We start from the raw sequence: 19,667 nt of genomic DNA on the forward strand, positions 1-19,667 counted from the left end.
TTCCACCCGATTTCTCATACATAAACAGCGGTTGACCGGCGTTGCCTGGTGAAACGTTGTTGTGATGCCTCGTGTAAGGAGGAGAAATGCGTACCGTCACGTTTCCGATATTGATAAAGGTCGGATTGTAGCCTATCGCGATTGCGGTTTATCGTATCGCGACATTGCTGCTCGCATTGGTCGAGATCCAATGACTGTAAGCAGAATATGGAATCGGTGGGTTCAGGAGGGTAATACGGAACGCCGTGCTGGATCCCAACGGCCTCGTATCACTAGCAGTCGAGATGACAGGCATTTTATCCGCATGGCTGTAACGGATCGTGCAGCCACGTCACGATCCCTGAGTCAACAGATTGGGGGGAGGGGGGGGGGGGGGGACGTATGCAAGATAACAACCATCTGCACGAACAGTTCGATGACGTTTGAAGCAGCATGGACTATCAGCTCGGAGACCACAGCTGTGGTTACCCTTGACGCTGCATCACAGACAGGAGCGCCTGCGATGGTGTACTGAACGATGAACCTGGGTGCACCAATGCCAAAACGTCATTTTTTTCGGATGAATCCAGGTTCTGTTTAGAGCATCATGATGGTGGCATCCGTGTTTGGCGACATCACGGTGAACGCACAATGGAAGCGTGTATTCGTCATGGCCATACTGGCGTATCACCTGGGGTGATGGTACGGGGTGCCATTGGTTACACGTGTCGGTTACCTCTTGTTCGCATTGACGGCACTTTGGACAGTGGACGTTACATTTCAGATGTGTTACGACCCGTGGCTCTACCCTTCATTCGATCCCTGCGAAACCCTACATTTCAGCAGGATAATGCACGACCGCATGTTTGCAGGTCCTGTATGGGCCTTTCTGGATGCAGAAAATGTTCGACTGCTGCCCTGGCCAGCACATTCTCCAGATCTCTCACCAACTGAAAACGTCTGGCCAATGGTGGCCGAGCATCTGGCTCATCACAATACGCCAGTCACTACTCTTGCTGAACTATGGTATCGTGTTGAATCTGCAGGGGCAGCTGTACCTGTACACTGCATCCAATCTCTGTTTGAACCAATGTTCAGGCGTATCAAGGCCGTTATTACGGCCAGACGTGGTTGTTCTGGGTACTGATTTCTCAGGATCTATGAGCCCAAATTGCGTGGAAATGCAATCACATGTCAGTTCTAGTATGATATATTTGTCCAATGAATACCTTTTTATCATCTGCATTTGTTCTTGGTGTAGCAATTTTAATGGTCAGTAGTGTATTTCTTATTTGTGAGATGCCCTTCAAATTCATTCAACAGGAAATTATATTTACAGGGAACGACGGCGAAACCAAAGGCAGCCATCTTGACTCACCACAATATAATCAACAATTCTTACTTCGTTGGAAAACGCATGCAGTTCGACGAAAAGGTATTTATTTACTCATCCGCCTTTGTTGAAACGTAATTAGATGGATGTAAGGTACTGAACGCGGAGGTAAGGCATCTAAGGAAACGGCTTTATCATGTTGCAGCACCACCGTATCTGCTTGCAAGTGCCACTGTTCCACTGCTACGGCTTCTGCAGTGGAGTGTTGGCAGCCCTGCACCATGGCGCCACTGTCGTCCTGCCATCGCTGTATTTCAACACTAAAGCTTCCCTAGACGCTATCGAGAAAGAAAAGTATGCCTCAACATGGAAATTATGCTGTTGTATTGTGTGTATTATCAATATATTCCAATTTTCTTGTTGAGCAAACTACATGACTTTAGAGGTTAGCTCTTTTTGCTGATGATACAAGTATAGTAATAACATCCAAAAACCAAAAACAAATTGGTGTAATTGTAAATGATGTTTTTCACAAAATTATTCAGTGGTTCTCAGCAAACGGACTCTCTTTAAATTTTGATAAACACAGTATATACAGTTCCGTACAGTAAATGGCACAACTCCAGTAATAAATATAGACTTTGAACAGAAGTCTGTAGCTATGGTAGAATTTTCAAAAATTTTAGGTGTGTTCATTGATGAGAGGTTAAACTGGAAGCAACACATTGATAGTCTGCTGGAACGTCTGAGTTCAGCTACGTATGCTATTAGGGTTACTGTAAATTTTGGTGATAAGAATCTCAGTAAATTCACTGCTTTCGTATGGCATCATATTCTGGGGTAATCCATCGTTGAGTAGAAAAGTATTCATTGCTCAAAAACGTGTTATCAGAATAATTTCTGGAGCCTACCCACGGTCATCCTGCAGACATCTATTAAAGGATCTAGGGATCCTCACAGTAACCTCACAGTATATATATATATATATTCACTTATGAAATTTCTTGTTAATAATCCAACCCAGTTCAAAAGTAATAGCAGTGTGCATAGCTATAACACCAGGAGAAAGGATGATCTTCACTATGCAGGGTTAAATCTGACTTTGGCACAGAAAGGGGTAAATTATGCTGCCACAAAAGTCTTTGGTCACCTACCAAACAGCATCAAAAGCCTGACAGATAGCCAACTAACATTTAAAAATAAATTAAAGAATTTCTAGATGACAACTCCTACTCATTGGCTGAATTATTAGATATAAATTAAGGGAAAAAAACTTAAACATTAGTGTCATGCAATATTTTGTGTAATGTAATATCTTGTACAGACATCTTTTATTAACCTCACACATTCCACATCGTTACGAAGTGTCGTATTCATGATCTATGGAACAAGTATTAATCTAATCTAATCTAATCTAGTCTCTACTGCACAGTGGGGACCGAAGTACGAATATTATCCTGTAACCATTAAGTATTGACTGATCCCTAACCGAGCTGAAACCGGTCAAAGGAAACAGATTTATTATTGAGAGCTACAGTACAATGCTTTGTAGACGCCTACCATTATATTAGATTAGATTACATTAGATTAGTACTTGTTCCATAGATCATGAATACGACACTTCTTAATGATGTGGAACGTGCAGGTTAGTAAAAGGTGTCTATACAAGATATTACATTACACAAAATATTGCATGTCACTTAATATTTTTAATATTTTTTGTGGGGGTCGGGGAAATTTCCCATTTACTATATCCAAAAATTCATCTGATGAGTAGAAGGAGTTACCATTAAGAAATTCTTTCAATTTCCTTTTAAATGCTATGTGGCTATCTGTCAGACTTTTGATGGTATTAGGTAAGTGTCCAAAGTCTTTTGTGGCAGCATAATTTACCCCCTTCTGAGCCGAAGTTAGATTTAACTTTGACTAGTTAAGATCATCCTTTCTCCTAGTGTTGTAATGTTGTAGTGTTGTACACTGCTATTACTTTTGAATTCGTTTGGGTTGTTAAAACCAAATTTCATAAGTGAATATATATATTGTGAGGCTATAGTGAAGATCTCCAGCTCTTTAAATATGTGTCTGCAGGATGATCTTGGATGAGCTCCAGCAGTTATTCTGATTACACGCTTTTGTGCAATGAACACTATTTTACTCAATGATGAGTTACCCCAGAATATGATGACGTGCGAAAGTAGAGAATGAAAATAGGCGTGGTAAGCTAATTTACTGAGATGTATATCGCCAACATTTGCACTGACCCTATTCGCATAAGTAGCTGAACTCAAACGTTTCAGCAGATCCTCAGTGTGTTTTTCCAGTTCAACACCTCATGAATGCATACACCTAGAAAATTTGAATATTCTACCTTAGCTACCGATTTCTGATCGAAGTCTATATTTATTAGTGGTATCATTCCATTTACTGTGTGGAACTGTATATTCTGTGTTTTGTCAAAGTTTAATGAGAAACCATTTGCAGAGAACCATTTAACGATTTTCTGAAAAACATCATATACAATTACATCAGTTAATTCTTGTCTGTTGGGTGTGATAGCTATACTTGTATCATCGGCAAAAAGTACCAGCTTTGCATCCTCGTGAATATAGAATGGTAAGTCATTAATATATATTAAGAACAGCAGAGGACCCAAGACCAAACCTTGTGGTACCCCATTCTTGATTGTTCCCCAGTTTGATAAATCACCAGTTTTTTGCATATTATGTGAACTGCTTATTTCAATTTTCTGCAATCTTCCAGTTAGGTATGATTTAAACCATTTGAGCACTGTCCCATTCATACCACAGTACTTGAGCTTATCTAGAAGTATTCCATGATTTACACAAGCTTTTGATAGATCACAAAAAATTCCATCGCTGACTTCCGGTTACTCAGAGCACTTAATATTTCATTAGTGAAAGTATATATAGCATTTTCCGTTGAAAAACCCTTCTGGAAACCAAACTGACATTTTGTCAAAACTTTATTTTTACAAACATTGTCTGATCGTTGAGTAAACTACACTGTCTGGCAAAAAAAGTGAAACACCTAGAAGTGGAGGAGGAAACGATAAGAAACTTCACGATTAGAGAGGATGTGTGATGTTATTTAAGTGATTACCAAATCGCATCAAGTTTACAAAGAACTTTGCGGCATGATAACTACGATGTTGCACCGTCTCTTGCCTGAATGCATAAACTGATTTGGGTGGGAAGGATATCACAAAAGCCGTTTGTAGCCTGTCCTGAGGGGAGCTGGTCCACAACTGGTTCTTGACATTGTGGATACAAGCACTGGGACTGAAGTGATGTCCGAGCTGGTTCCACATATTTTCTATAGGGGACATACCTAGGAGTACCTCAACTTCATGCAGTCAGTTCATAGAGACGTGTGTCATCCGTGGACGAGCACTGTCCTGTTCAGAAATGGCTCCATAGTACTATTGCATCAGAGATAACATGTGAGGACCCAGTATATGCGTGACGGACCGCTGTATCGCTGTGTATGGCTTACACACTGCCTGTGATGTTTGCGTTCACTGGGTCCAGTGGTCCAGTGGGCAGAACACCGCCAGACCTTGCTGGACAGACACCGAAGGCTGTCTGCACCATGGGTACACAATGTGCAGCCGAGCTCAGGTATCTACTGCCGTGACGTCAGAGAAGGTTGGGCCAAGTGCTTCCTCACGCTCCTCTAGCTTGCCGACGGAACCCCAGGCACCTCAGTGAACATATCTGGAACGCCCCACATTCCTCCACTGCTAATCCCGCATCACCCACATTTCCTGTATGAGTGATTGGGAAAACACAGCTTTATGCATTTCTCGCCAGCGACTGGACTCGCAGACAATACACAAATAATATGACATTCAAGTAAGAAAATACAAAATCCATTTTCCCTGAAAGTGCTTTACAGAGCGAAGGTTTTCATCCTAACTTAACATAGCGGTGGCGCGGTTCTTTCCTTCCCTTTACGACGAATCTGCACCTACCTCTGAACATTGTCTCAGCAGATCGTCAGTAGGAAAGCCGATTGAAATCTACTGTACTTCGACGTGAACCAGGCTCCAATTTAAGTCACTAATCTACGTTTAGGGAGAAAGTTTTGACACAAATGAAAGGTTGGAAATTTTGTCCTCAGTTAACATATTCCGAAACTTACGTGAACAAGTATCACTGCCAAGCCCGTGCTCGTCTTAACACAGTCACTCACAATCCCTTTCACTCACGTTAGCAAGTTTATGGTGTTACATTTCCCGAAAACGTAATAGCTACAAAAATATTGATTGTTTTTTGATTGATAATGCTCGCCAAATATTTAAACTGTCGGTACCAAATGCAGTCACAGTTTTTAACCATCGACCTGCTCAATACGCCACGCGGAATATATGTCTTTTCTCCTCACAAAATTCACTTAAAAATTCCGAAATTTCTACATACACATCGGAATAATTATGCCGTCACTTTCCAACACTTTTGATGTATGAAACACTGCTAGATCGGGCAACTTATCGTTTCCATCGGAACTACTACTACACACATACGAACTATTTCATGGCTACGCTCCCACTCTTGAATACTCTAAATCTTCTCTACCAGCAGAGAAAGACGCGCGAAGAATATTACTTTACCATTGGTCAGTTTACTCAACAGCCAATAGTAAAACAACTTTCTCCCTCGTCAGTCCGCGCTTTACATCAATAATCAATCGCAAAATAATAAACCTAACGACTGCACATTTTACCGACGTTACTATCTAATATGCTGAAGTTTTGCTTATGGAAAAAGTTATTTACTATTGTTATTTACACGAATTAACTTTCCCTTTACCATAAACTTACTTTACAAATCTATTCTACAAAAATCCCCTTTGTCCATATCCATAGTTTTTCGAAACGTCCCCGCACTAAATTGTACTACATAACTCGTTAAACAATTATCTTCATATTAACCTTAAACCACACTCACGCATCATTCATGCTGCTAAAACACAATTACAACATTTTACATACACAAAAAGACATAATAATACTTTATGAAAGTACTAGAACAGTTTATGGAAAACATTCTATTACTTTAGTGCACTCTAGTGGGCACAATCGAAACTAAAATCACAGTCCCCCTATCCAACAGTGTCCTCTATCGGCTGATACATAAACTATGTGCGCGTCCCGTTTCGCGTCACCATCTGTCACTATCCAGCTCTGAGACACATCTCCCACTTAACCGCCTCCAAGGCAGGATCGGTGGTATACGGCGCTACGCCTCAACATTAAGCCTATTATTGATTAGAGAAATGTGAAAATGACTTGCATCAAAAATTCAACTTTACAATATGGGCCGTGTAATATGTTTTAAAATTAATTATGTTTTGGATGTGGGGAAATTTCTGATGACAAGCATGAGGTCGCGCTGTTGCTAGGCTATGTTTCCACGGTATCGTTTCCTTCCACGAGTGCTAGATCGCTAAAAATAGCTGCTTCTCGTTGGAGTTTGAAGTAGATTACACTACTTTTACATAACAGTGGGAGCAAAACTTATTTTGCCTACCAGCACTATGAAACACCAGTTTCAATTTCTCCATAAGTACATCAGATGAGCATTGTACTCAAGTCACACTGCCTGTCAAAAATGTGAAGTACTCATAAGACATGGTCGAATGTCAATGTAACTTTGTACGCATAACACCATCGTCAAGTGCATATACATTTTTGTCTTAGTAATTTTTTGCTATAAAGAATGTTTCTTTTTCTGTAAAAGCTTTTGTTTCACAGTAATTAGGACAAGTGTGCTTAATTCTCAATAAACTTTTAATACTCCATAATTAGGGCAAGGATATGTAATACTCAATAACTTTTCATAAAGGTATCCTGTGGCAGCATCTCGATAAGGCAAGCTGTGGGCTAAACAAATCTGTTAATCTGACATGGGGGGCAGCGAAAAACTGATAATGAATTGTGTACGTACAGAGTGATCGTCGTGAAATGAACTAGTAAAGGATAACTGCGGACGGCAACACATAGAATTATGGAAGCTACTACCTCACACCTGCTGTGGAATGTGAAAGCAAATGTTTGATGTCTTGCAAGTGAAGTCGTTAGAGTGAAGATATTAAAGCTGTAAATCGATATGACTCTCTCTAACTCCCACACAGAAGCGGCTCAGTCTGACCATATTGCAGCTGTTGGTGGCAGAATTCTATGGTCTCAGTCTGCGGTAGCGCCGGCGACCTACATTCTAAATTGGCGTCATGAGTTGAAGAGCTGTGGAGCAGTGCTGCAAAACAATCAGGAGGCGAGGAATTTCGGAAGAAGACACTGACGATGTGTCTTACTGAACTCTCTGATGAAGTCTCTTACAGTGACATGGCATCCGTCGAGGAAACCTCGCTTTACTGTGTTTTTCGTTACAGGCTAGCCTTGGTTGTTTGGATTCTAGTTCTTGCAAGTTCCGACCACTGAAAATGCGTCCCTGAGAGGACAGGTCCAATGTTCTTGTGGACTATGTTGAGTTTGATTAATCAGTGAAATTTTTCCTAATGGCTTCCGCGGATAAAATCGTCCCTCACTCTGTCTCTTTCTTGAGCCAGTGAGGGAGGTTCATCTACATCTACATCTACATCCATACTCCGCAAGCCACCTCACGGTGTGTGGAGGAGGGTACCTTGAGTACCTCTATAGCTTCTCCCTTCTATTCCAGTCTCGTATTGTTCGTGGAAAGTAGGATTGTCGGTATGCTTCTGTGTGGGCTCTAATCTCTCTGATTTTATCCTCATGGCCTCTTCGCGAGATATATGTAGGAGGGAGTAATATTCTGCTTGACTCTTCGATGAAGGTATGTTCTCAAAACTTCAACAAAAGCCCGTACCGAGCTACTCAGCGTCTCTCCTGCAGAGTCTTACACTGGAGTTTATCTATCATCTACGTGACGCTTTCGCGATTACTAAATGAGCCTGTAACGAAGCGCGCTGCTCTCCATTGGATCTTTTCTATCTCTTCTATCAACCCTATCTGGTACGGATCCCACACTGCTGAGCAGTATTCAAGCAGTGGGCGAACAAGCGTACTGTAACCTACTTCCTTTGTTTTCGGAATGCATTTCCTTAGGATTCTGCCAATGAATCTCAGTCTGGCATCTGCTTTACCGACGATCAACTTTATATGATCATTCCATTTTAAATCACTCCTAATGCGTATTTCCAGCTAATTTGTGGAATTAACTGCTTCCAGTTTCTGCCCTGCTATTTTGTAGCTAAATGATAAGGGATCTGTCTTTCTATGGTACAAGTTGTTCCTTTCGACATTGCCGCCCTCGCAGCCACTCTACATGTTGACCAAAGTACGTTCTTATTACATTCTTAAAAACTTTTTTATGTAAGAGCTGCATATGCAGCGGCATCCCACGGATTCAGAGACTCGGGACTTCTTCTCATCTGCCTGGTAATATCCCAAAGGTCGTTTCTACATTCAGCAAGCAGTAGCGCCTCCCCCTAAGGTTCCTCACTGTATCTCATAAAGCGTTTTCGCAGGCAGTCGTCCAGGAAGTTCTTTCTGTTAAGGAATCCTTCCAGAAGCACCGCCGGGCGCCACAGATGGCTCTGTCAGCCCTTGACTTCGTGTGACCCTTCTCCGAAGAAGCACAACATAGCTTTTGGCCATCGCAGCATTCAGGTCACTGACCGGTCGACCAGTTTGCTTCCAAAGCACTTTCCTATTCTCCAGTAGCACGCAGACCCATTTTTATACTTTGTTTAACGCCATCAGACCTCTGACTGGTTTCATGCTGCCCGCCACTGAATCCTCTCCCATTCCATCTCAGAGTAGCACTTGCAATCTGTCCTCAACTATTTGCTGCATGCATTCCAATCTCTGTCTTCCGCTACAGTTTTTGCCCTCTACAGCTATTACCTGATGTCTTAACAGATGTCGCATCATATTGTCAGTGTTTTCCGTGTTTCCCATTGCTCCGTACTTCATTGGTTGTTTTGCTGCCTAGACAGTAGAATTCCTTAACTTCCTCTACTTCGTGACCATCAATCCTGATGTTAAGTTTCTCACTGTTCTCTTTTATGCTGCTTCTCATTGCCTTCTTCTTTCTTCGATTTATTCTCAGTCCATATTCTACACTCATTAGACTGTTCATTCCGTTCAGCAGATCATGTAATTCTTCTTCACTTTCACTCAGGATACCAGTGTCATCAGCGAATCGTATCATTGATATCCTTTCACCTTGAATTTGAATCTCACTCTTGAACCTTTCTTTTATTTCCATCATTGCTTCTTCGATGTATATATTGAACAGTAGGTGCAAAAGACTACATCCCTGTCTTACACCCTTTTTAATCCGAGCACTTCGTTCTTAATCGTCCATTCTTATTATTCCCTCGGTTCTTCTACGTATTGTGCATTACCCGTCTCTCCCCATAGTTTACCCCTATTTTCCCCAGGATTTCGGACAACTTGCACCACTTACCATTGTCGAGCTCTTTTTCCAGATCAACAAATCCTATAAACGTGTCTGATTTTCTTTAATCCTGCTTCCATTATCAATCGCAATGTCGGAATTGCCTCTCCGGTGTCTTTACCTTTTCTAAAGCCAGACTGATCGTCATTTTAAACATCATAGTTTTTTCCCCCTTCTTCTGTATATTATTCTTGTCGGGAACTTGGATGCATGAGCTGTTAAGGTGGTTGTGCGATAATTCTCGCACTTGTCAGCTCTTGCATTCTCCGGAATTGTGTGAATGATATTTTTCCTATAGTCAGATGGTATACCGCCAGACTCATGGATTCTACACACCAAGGTGAATAGTCATTTTATTGTCACTTCCCCCAATGATTTTAGAAGTTTTGATGGAACGTCATCTACCCCTTCTGTCTTATTTGATCTTACGTCTTCCAAAGCTCTTTTAAATTCTGATTGTAATACTGCATGTAACGATTACCCATACATTTAAGATCAATTAGTTATGCAGGTCGAGGATGGGTCTCTAATCTGAAAATGGTAATTTTTCATATGATGCAGGTCATGTCCAAAGAACGGTCCCTTAACACAGGCATTTAAAAGATTAGAGTTACAATACTCTGTGACAGGTGGAACGGTCACTAGAGAGCAATAATGCTGTTCGTGTTTACTGTTGTTACCAGGAACGGGAGGGTGTAGTCAAAGGGTGTGAACAGCGTCAGGCGTTGAGTATCACAGTTAAGGACATTGCTCATCAGTGTGGGATCTGTACCAGGTCGGGTTGACAGAGGAGATAGACAAGATCCAAAGAAGAGCGGCGCGTTTGGTCACGGGGTTATTTGGTAAGCGTGGTAGTGTTACGGAGATGTTTATGAAAAACTCAAGTGGCAGACTCTGCAAGAGAGGCGCTCTGCATCGCGGTGTAGCTTGCTGTCCAGGTTTCAAGAGGGTGCGTTTGTGGATGTAGTATCGAATATATTGGCTTCCCCCTACTTATACCTCCCGAGGAGATCACGAATGTAAAATCAGAGAGATTCGAGCGCGCACGGAGGCTTTCCGGCAGTCGTTCTTCCCGCGAACCACACGCGAGTGGAACAGGAAAAGGAGGTAATGACAGTGGCACGTAAGTGCCCTCCACCACACACCGTTGGGTGGCTTGCGGAGTATAAATGTAGATGTAGATGCAGACATGGAGACGTCGCATACCCATGTGAGACAGCTTTAACAGCACCTGACAGGGTGTGAAATGGGCCTCATTGTGAGGTTATGTCTGGATGATTGTACTAACCCAGCAATAATCAGATTTTTGGGGCAGCTGGATGTGACAGCGGCCCGATGTTGGACTGCATGGGAACATGAGGGCTGGCATAGTCGTCATCAAGGTTCGCGTCGACCAGGTCTGGCCCCTGGAATGAAGCAATGCTGTACTGTGCACCAAGCTCTTCATAGCACCATCACGTCTGTGCTGCCATCTGGGAACAACTATTGGTCTCCCTGTAACATCCCGTGTTATCCCACACTGTTGGTCAGAGACTACCAGCAACTAGTTTAGTCAATTTCCATTCCAGATGTAGGCTGCATTTCGAATGGCACCGTGACTGGGAAGTTTCGAGTGCTAACGATTGGGGTCTCATTATTTTCAGGTACCATGCGTGGTAGCGCAGTGGTTAGCACACTGGAGTCGCATTCGGGAGGTCTACGTTTGAAACCCACGTACAACCGTCCTGATTTAGGGTTTCCTGGTTCCCCTAAATTGCTTCAGACAAGTGCTCGGATGGTTCCTTCAAAAGGGCATGGCTCACTTTTTTCCCCATCCTTCCCATTCCGATGGGACCATTGATCTCGCTGTTTGGTCCCCTCCCCCAAATCAACCAACCAACCTACACTACTGGCCATTAAAATTGCTACACCAAGAAGAAATGCAGATTATAAACGGGTATTCATTGGACAAATATATTATACTGGAACTGACATGTGATTACAATTTGGGTCCATAGATCCTGAAAATCAGTACCCAGAACAACCACCTCTGGCCGTAATAACGACCTTGATACGCCTGGGCATTGAGTCAAACAGAGCTTGGATGGCGTGTATAGGTACAGCTGCCCATGCAGCTTCAACACAATACCACGGTTCATCAAGACTAGTGACTGGCGTATTGTGACGAGCTAGTTGCTCGGCCACCATTGACCAGACGTTTTCAGTTGGTGAGAGATCTGGAGAATGTGTTGGCCAGGGCAGCAGTCGAACATTTTCTGTATCCAGAAAGAGCCGTACAGGACCTGCAACATGCGGTCGTGCATTATCCTGCTGAAATGTAGGGTTTCGCAGGGATCGAATGAAGGGTAGAGCCACGGGTCGTAACACGTCTGATGTGTAACGTCCACTGTTCAAAGCTCCGTTAATGTGAGCAAGAGGTGACCAAGACGTGTAACCAATGGTACCCCATACCATCACGCCGGGTGATACGCCAGTATGGCGTTGACGAATACACGTTCCAATGTGCGTTCACCGCGATGTCGCCAAACACGGATGCGACCATCATGGTGCTGTAAACAGAGTCTGGATTCATCCCAAAAAATGACGTTTTGCTATTCGTGCACCCAGGTTCGCCGTTGAGTACACCATCGCAGGCGCTCCTGTCTGTGATGCACCGTCAATGGTAACTGCGGCCATGGTCTCCGAGCTGATTGTCCATGCTGCTTCAAACGTCTTCGAACTGTTCGTGCAGACGGTTGTTGTCTTGCTAACGTCCCCATCTATTGTCTCAGGGACCGAGACTTGGCTGCACGATCCATTACAGCCATGCGGGTAAGATGCCTGTCATCTCGACTGCTAGTGATACGAGGCCGTTGGGATCCAGCACGGCGTTCCGTATTACCCTCCTGAACCCACCGATTCCATATTCTGCTAGCAGTCATTGGATCTCTACCAACGCGAGCAGCAATGTCGCGATACGATAAACCGCAATCGCGATGGGCCACAATCCGACCTTTATCAAAGTCGGAAACGTGATGGTACGCATTTCTCCTCCTTACGCGAGGCATCACAACAACGTTTCACCAGGCAACGTCGGTCAACTGCTGTTTGTGTTTGAGAAGTCAGTTGGAAACTTTCCTCATGGCAGCACGTTGTAGGTGTCGCCACAGCCGCCAACCTTGTATGAATGCTCTGAAAAGCTAGTCATTTACACATAACAGCATCTTCTTCCTGTCGGTTAAATTTCGCGTCTGTACCACGTCATCTTCGTGGTGTAGCAATTTTAATGGCCAGTAGCGTATTTTCAGCGTTGAGTCGCTGTTCTTCACTATCCAAGATGGCTATAGTCAGCGATAATTCCAGCTAATGGGGAGAGGTACCATTCTTCCAATGTTTTGTATAGGCACAGCGATGTTACTCTTGGAATCATGGTGTGGAGAGACATTGGATATGCCTTCAGGTCATGCCTGGTATGTCACAGCCATCCTACTTGGCCCCGTGTTACATCTCATGCGACTGTATCGTGGTACAATTTTTCAAAGGTCAAAGCTTGTCCAGATTTGGCAAGTACCCCTATGATCTTTCTCCGTGAAACTGACGTAGTCCCACGACCAGCAGCCTCCCTAGATCTGTCCACGTGTGTGTGGACAATCCCAGACGACAACTACATCCCAGTGTCAGTATCTACGATACGAAGGACCAGTTACAACAGTTGAGGGCGAGTTTGCCTCGATAGAGGACGCACATTTGTCAGTCGTATCAGTGGACGCTTCCAGCCCACAGGTGGTGGTGGTGGTGGTGGTATGGGAAGGGTGAGGTACAACTTCATGCTGATAATTTATATTTAAAATGAAAGTGGAGTGGGAAAGAAAGGAAATGAAATGGATTGTTGCTGTCAGCATCACCGGCTTATTACGCGGAACCAGCGACGATTAGTGAAAATGTGTACAGGACCGGGATTCGAACCCAGGATCTCCTGCTTACCAGGCAGGTACGTTAACCCCTGCTCCATCTGGGACAAGCTACTGCACGGACTACCTCGGCACGCCTCACGGCTGCGGATTCTGCGTTGTCCTTTCGGACAGGTCCAATAGAACAGACGCCATGCCTTCATATAACTGATACACCTAGCTGGGCAATGGATCCACCTTCTTCAGTGAGGATGGACAAATACGTCCGATCTCCTGTGAGAATGTCAGATCAGCGAACTTTGAGGAAATGGACAGGGACTATGGATATGTGCCGCTCGATGGCAATATACACGCCTGGAAATGGAAAAAAGAACACATTGACACCGGTGTGTCAGACCCACCATACTTGCACCGGTCAGTGCGAGAGGGCTGTACAAGTAATGATCACACGCACGGCACAGCCGACACACCAGGAGCCGAGGTGTTGGCCGTCGAATGGCGCTAGCTGTGCAACATTTGTGCACCGCCGCCGTCAGTGTCAGCCAGTTTGCCGTGGCATACGGGGCTCCATCGCAGTCTTTAACACTGGTAGCATGCCGCGACAGCGTGGACGTGAACCGTATGTGCAGTTGACGGACTTTGAGCGAGGGCGTATAGTGGGCATGCGGGAGGCCGGGTGGACGTACCGCCGAATTGCTCAACACGTGGGGCGTGAGGTCTCCACAGTACATCGATGTTGTCGCCAGTGGTCGGCGGAAGGTGCACGTGCCCGTCGACCTGGGACCGGACCGCAGCGACGCACGGATGCACGCCAAGACCGTAGGATCCTACGCAGTGCCGTAGGAGACCGCACCGCCACTTCCCAGCAAATTAGGGACACACCATTCGTAACCGTCTCCATGAAGCTGGGCTACGGTCCCGCACACCGTTAGGCCGTCTTCCGCTCACGCCCAAATATCGTGCAGCCCACCTCCAGTGGTGTCGCGACAGGCGTGAATGGAGGGACGAATGGAGACGTGTCGTCTTCAGCGATGAGAGTCGCTTCTGCCTTGGTGCCAATGATGGTCGTATGCGTGTTTGGCGCCGTGCAGGTGAGCGCCACAATCAGGACTGCATACGACCGAGGCACACAGGGCCAACACCCGGCATCATGGTGTGGCGAGCGATCTCCTACACTGGCCGTACACCTCTGGTGATCGTCGAGGGGACACTGAATAGTGCATGGTACATCCAAACCGTCATCGAACCCATCGTTCTACCATTCCTAGACCGGCAAGGGAACTTGCTGTTCCAACAGGACAATGCACGTCCGCATGTATCCCGTGCCACCCAACGTACTCTAGAAGGTGTAAGTCAACTACCCTGGCCAGCAAGATCTACGGATCTGTCCCCCATTGAGCATGTTTGGGACTGGATGAAGCGTCGTCTCACGCGGTCTGCACGTCCAGCACGAACGCTGGTCCAACTGAGGCGCCAGGTGGAAATGGCATGGCAAGCCGTTCCACAGGACTACATCCAGCATCTCTACGATCGTCTCCATGGGAGAATAGCAGCCTGCATTGCTGCGAAAGGTGGATATACACTGTACTAGTGCCGACATTGTGCATGCTCTGTTGCCTGTGTCTATGTGCCTGTGGTTCTGTCAGTGTGATCATGTGATGTTTCTGACCCCGGGAATGTGTCAATAAAGTTTCCCCTTCCTGGGACAATGAATTCACGGTGTTCTTATTTCAATTTCCAGGAGTGTAGATCAGCCTTGAGGCGTGCCGAGACACACTGCGCAGTTGCGATAACGTTGTGTCCCGGCTGGCTCAAAAAAATGGCTCTGAGCACTATGGGACTTAACATCTGAGGTCATCATTCCCCTAGAACTTAGAACTACTTAAACCTAACTAACCTAAGGAGATCACACACATCCATACCCGAGGCAGGATTCGAACCTGCGACCGCAGCGGTCGCGCGGCCCCAGACTGTAGCGCCTAGAACATCTCGGCCACCCCGGCCGACTCCCGACTGGCGCAGTGATTAACGCAGTGATTAACCCGGTTTCGAACCCTGTTGCGGTATACATTTTCATTCGGCGCTGATGATTCCGCGTAATGTTCCGAGAGCTCTGATAGCAGTGATCGCATTTCTTTCCTCTCTTTCCCCCTCCACCTTCAATTTACATATAATGTGCCACAGCTGCGGATTATGCATGGCGTCTGTTCTTTCTGACATATCCCAAAGAACAGAAACCATGGATTCATATCATGCTGATAAGTTATCTGAACTGCCAAGTTCTTCATGTATGTGACTCGATTTTGTAATCGCTGAAGCAACATCTCATTCCTCTCAACGTGTTAAGTTTTAATTTTTAATTTTGCTTCTTCTCCCATCTGGATGCGTCTTTTTTTCAGGCAGTGTACTTCGCAAGAGGACAGCTATTGTGTGGTTTCGATGAGCGCTATTTTTTTCGTCAGGTGCACCGTGGTATATGGCACACCTACCATGTACGTTGACCTGGTCGCCGAGCGAGACTTCGAGGATCGCCGGTTCGAGACCCTGGAGACGGCGGTCAGCAGCGGCTCACCCATCTCCCATCCGCTGTTCCTCGAGCTGAAGCGCAAGTTCGGCGTCCGGAAAGTTGGCGTGAGTGAACCAAACACTTCGTCTCTTATTTTTGAAGTTACGTAGAAATTTTCTGAATGTAACTGAAACAGGAATCTATCACAACACGTCTTGGATAGTCACTTTGTGAGGAATTGTCTTTAGTATAGAAACTTACCTTCGAAGCGCGTACGGCTGGAAGTGCTCTAGATAGTTAGGTAAGTAGACAGATACTTGGACAGATAGACAAATAAGTGCACTTTTCGTTGAGCAAAGATAATGTTCTCAAAATGTTCAACATGTCACGCAAACAAAGTACAAAGTAAGTACCTAAAAAAGAAGAGATTACTTTCACACATCTTAAGCCAAATGATGCTCATGGAGGTACAGTAAGTGGAAAGTCTGAAACATATTTTCATTGCAGACTTGTCAATGCGTAGTACCAATATGTTCCAAAAAGCCGCACGCGAATATGCTATTTTTCAGGGGGGTCATCTCTCGGGTTCTGATGGACACAGAGCTAAGGGGTAAAGTGTTTTGCATAGCCCTTTGCCTAGCGACTGTTTGTATAATTATCGGAAGAACGGGAATACTGTAACTATCCTACAGTACAGGGACAAAATTTAAAAACTGCACAGTACTCCAGCCCAGGTAAATCGAGCAAATCGCTTAGTTGTTTTGCATTAGATGTGGTCAAGGACGGATCTTAGGCGGCTTATAAGAGCTTCCTTTGTTCATGGGCGGTTCCTGAGAAAACCCCGAATTTTTTTTTTTTTTTTTTGCTACAAAGAGTATCATTGAGTGGATGGTCACTTCCATAATTTCTATTCCTGACAGATCGTCAAAATTTTTACCATATGTTCTTAAGATGAATTTTCGGTGAACTTAAAAACTTTTTTCGACTTTATTATCCGCTACCGAGATCGAGGGGTTCAATGTTACCATACTTACGCAAAAAAAACGCAGAAAACAATTTTAGCCCTTTTTGCACCTTGGGCCGCAATTACCTAAGTAACTAAGCATAGCAAATGGCTCAAGGTACACAACAAAAGCACCAATTGTAGCGATGGTCTCTTGAGTAGTTTCTGCACGTGGCAAATCGTTGAAATTTTTACCATACGTTCTTAACAGGATGTTCTCAGGGAACCATGAAACTTTTCTCTATATGGTTAACCGTTATCGGGATCCAGAAGTTCAAAGTTACCTTATTTAGGCATGTAAAATACGCTCATACTATCTGATCTGAGGCATAAATGTAGCATTAACTGTCGCAGTGAACACATGTCAAGGGTTGGCAAGGATTCTAGAGTCATTTCGAGGGTTCTGAGGTCACCAAACTATGCTTTTAGTCTACATTTTTTTTCACCAATAAAACTTTATGACGCGGTGTCTCTGTGTAATGGGCACTTCACGTCTGCAGTGACAAAAAATGGTTTAAAAGGGTCTTAACATCGCTGAAAGTAACCAAAAAAGCTGCAAAAATTATGTGAAACTGGAAAGACTGGCAAATTCAGTAAAATATTTCTTATAACATTTTTACTTTTTGAAGATATAAATCATAAGCCGGGTGTTCTCGATGAACTGCGGTTGATGAAAAATGTACCCAAAAAAATATAAATCAAACAATTTTGAGTTAGATTTATATTTCTGCATACCACTACTTATTTGTTGATTGTGTGTATCAAAGTATATAAATGTGTCGAAGTATATAAATAAACTGTCAAGACTTAACTGACCTATGGAATTCGGTTTAAATAAGGAGCACTCCCTGCTGTTAACACGGAAAAGAAGGGAACCAGCTGCTAATGTTCCTGTTAGAGCACAAAAAAGACGAATATTTTCCTGTGTAAAAGTGTGGAACCGGCTACTCAGTCCTCATTCCGTCTTTTTTACCAAAAATTTTGGCATGCGAACAGATTCTCGTTTTTTGTGCTGAAAGAAAGTAGCAGAGAGACAGTGAATGTGGAAGAGAGAGAGCACAGCGCCAGTAGGAGAGAAAGAGAAAGGAAACAGTGATGGTAGGAGTGAGAAAGTGATAATGAAAGAGAAAGACGGATGGATGAAGACAGTAGCAGTAGGAGCCAAAGAGAGAGGAGATATTGATGTTCAGTGAGAGACAGTGGCAGTAAAAGAGAAAGAGAAATGGATGTAGACTGAATCAGTGGGAGAAGAAGACAGGGAGACTGTGGAAATGAAAGATAGAGATGGGTGGAGACCATACATAGGATTTGGGGTCTGAACCCTCGCAGACCGACGAACTTTCACTCTTAAGGAGGAGGTATAGAGGAGGGCGCATTTTGGACCTAATTTTTAAACACATGGATATAAAAGTAAATATAAGTTGAGTCCAAAAATGTTCAAATGTGTGTGAAATCTTATGGAACTTAACTGATAAGGTCATCAGTCCCTAAGCTTACACACTACTTAACCTAAATTATCCTAAGGACAAACACACACACCCATGCCAGAGGGAGGACTCAAACCTCCGCCGGGACCAGCCGCACAGTCCATGACTGCAGCACCTTAGACCTCTTGGCTAATCCCGTGCGGCAAGTTGAGTCCCTTCCCCTCCCAGAATTCATGGCATGCTGATGTATGGTGGAAATAGTTTCAATGGGAAAGAAAGACAAAAGCAGTGTCAGTGAAAGAGGAGGTGGTGGAATATACTGTGAGTCAATAGGAGATAAAGGAGCCAGTGAGGGAGATAGATATGTAGACAGTGGCAATGAGAAGGAGATGCTAAGTATGAAGACTTAGCTACAAAGAGAGACTGGGTACAACGATTTAGAATGCTCTGTGTTAAAAGAGTGAAAAGATATTTGCATGCCAAAACTTCTGGTGAGGAAGATGACATGTGGATTGAGCCAGCTGGTATCCCATGTTTCTGTCAGAGTCTTTTAGGGAGGAACATATTTGCCTTTTCTATTTTTTTCTATTTTTTGCTTCGACATGATCATTTTTCTGCAGGCAAATGTACATAAACTGAGATGTATAATATACACTCCTGGAAATTGAAATAAGAACACCGTTAATTCATTGTCCCAGGAAGGGGAAACTTTATTGACACATTCCTGGGGTCAGATACATCACATGATCACACTGACAGAACCACAGGCACATGGACACAGGCAACAGAGCATGCACAATGTCGGCACTAGTACAGTGTATATCCACCTTTCGCAGCAATGCCGGCTGCTATTCTCCCATGGAGACGATCGTAGAGATGCTGGATGTAGTCCTGTGGAACGGCTTGCCATGCCATTTCCACCTGGCGCCTCAGTTGGACCAGCGTTCGTGCTGGATGTGCAGACCGCGTGAGACGACGCTTCATCCAGTCCCAAACATGCTCAATGGGGGACAGATCCGGAGATCTTGCTGGCCAGCGTAGTTGACTTACACCTTCTAGAGCACGTT

General features: G+C 44.3%; 1 protein-coding gene across 1 annotated transcript in view; it reads left to right on the forward strand.

Moving 5' to 3' along the window:
• Nucleotides 1-19,667, forward strand: part of LOC126278002 (medium-chain acyl-CoA ligase ACSF2, mitochondrial-like) — a 272,719-nt gene that overhangs the window by 179,772 nt on the left and 73,280 nt on the right. Inside the window, exons 6-8 of the mRNA XM_049977692.1 lie at nt 1,319-1,414; nt 1,518-1,666; nt 16,127-16,295. Coding sequence (XP_049833649.1) covers nt 1,319-1,414; nt 1,518-1,666; nt 16,127-16,295 — 414 coding nt within the window. The remainder of the gene's footprint in view (nt 1-1,318; nt 1,415-1,517; nt 1,667-16,126; nt 16,296-19,667) is intronic.

This window comes from Schistocerca gregaria, chromosome 6, assembly GCF_023897955.1.
Source record: "Schistocerca gregaria isolate iqSchGreg1 chromosome 6, iqSchGreg1.2, whole genome shotgun sequence".
In the NCBI taxonomy this organism is placed as follows: Eukaryota; Metazoa; Arthropoda; class Insecta; order Orthoptera; family Acrididae; genus Schistocerca; species Schistocerca gregaria.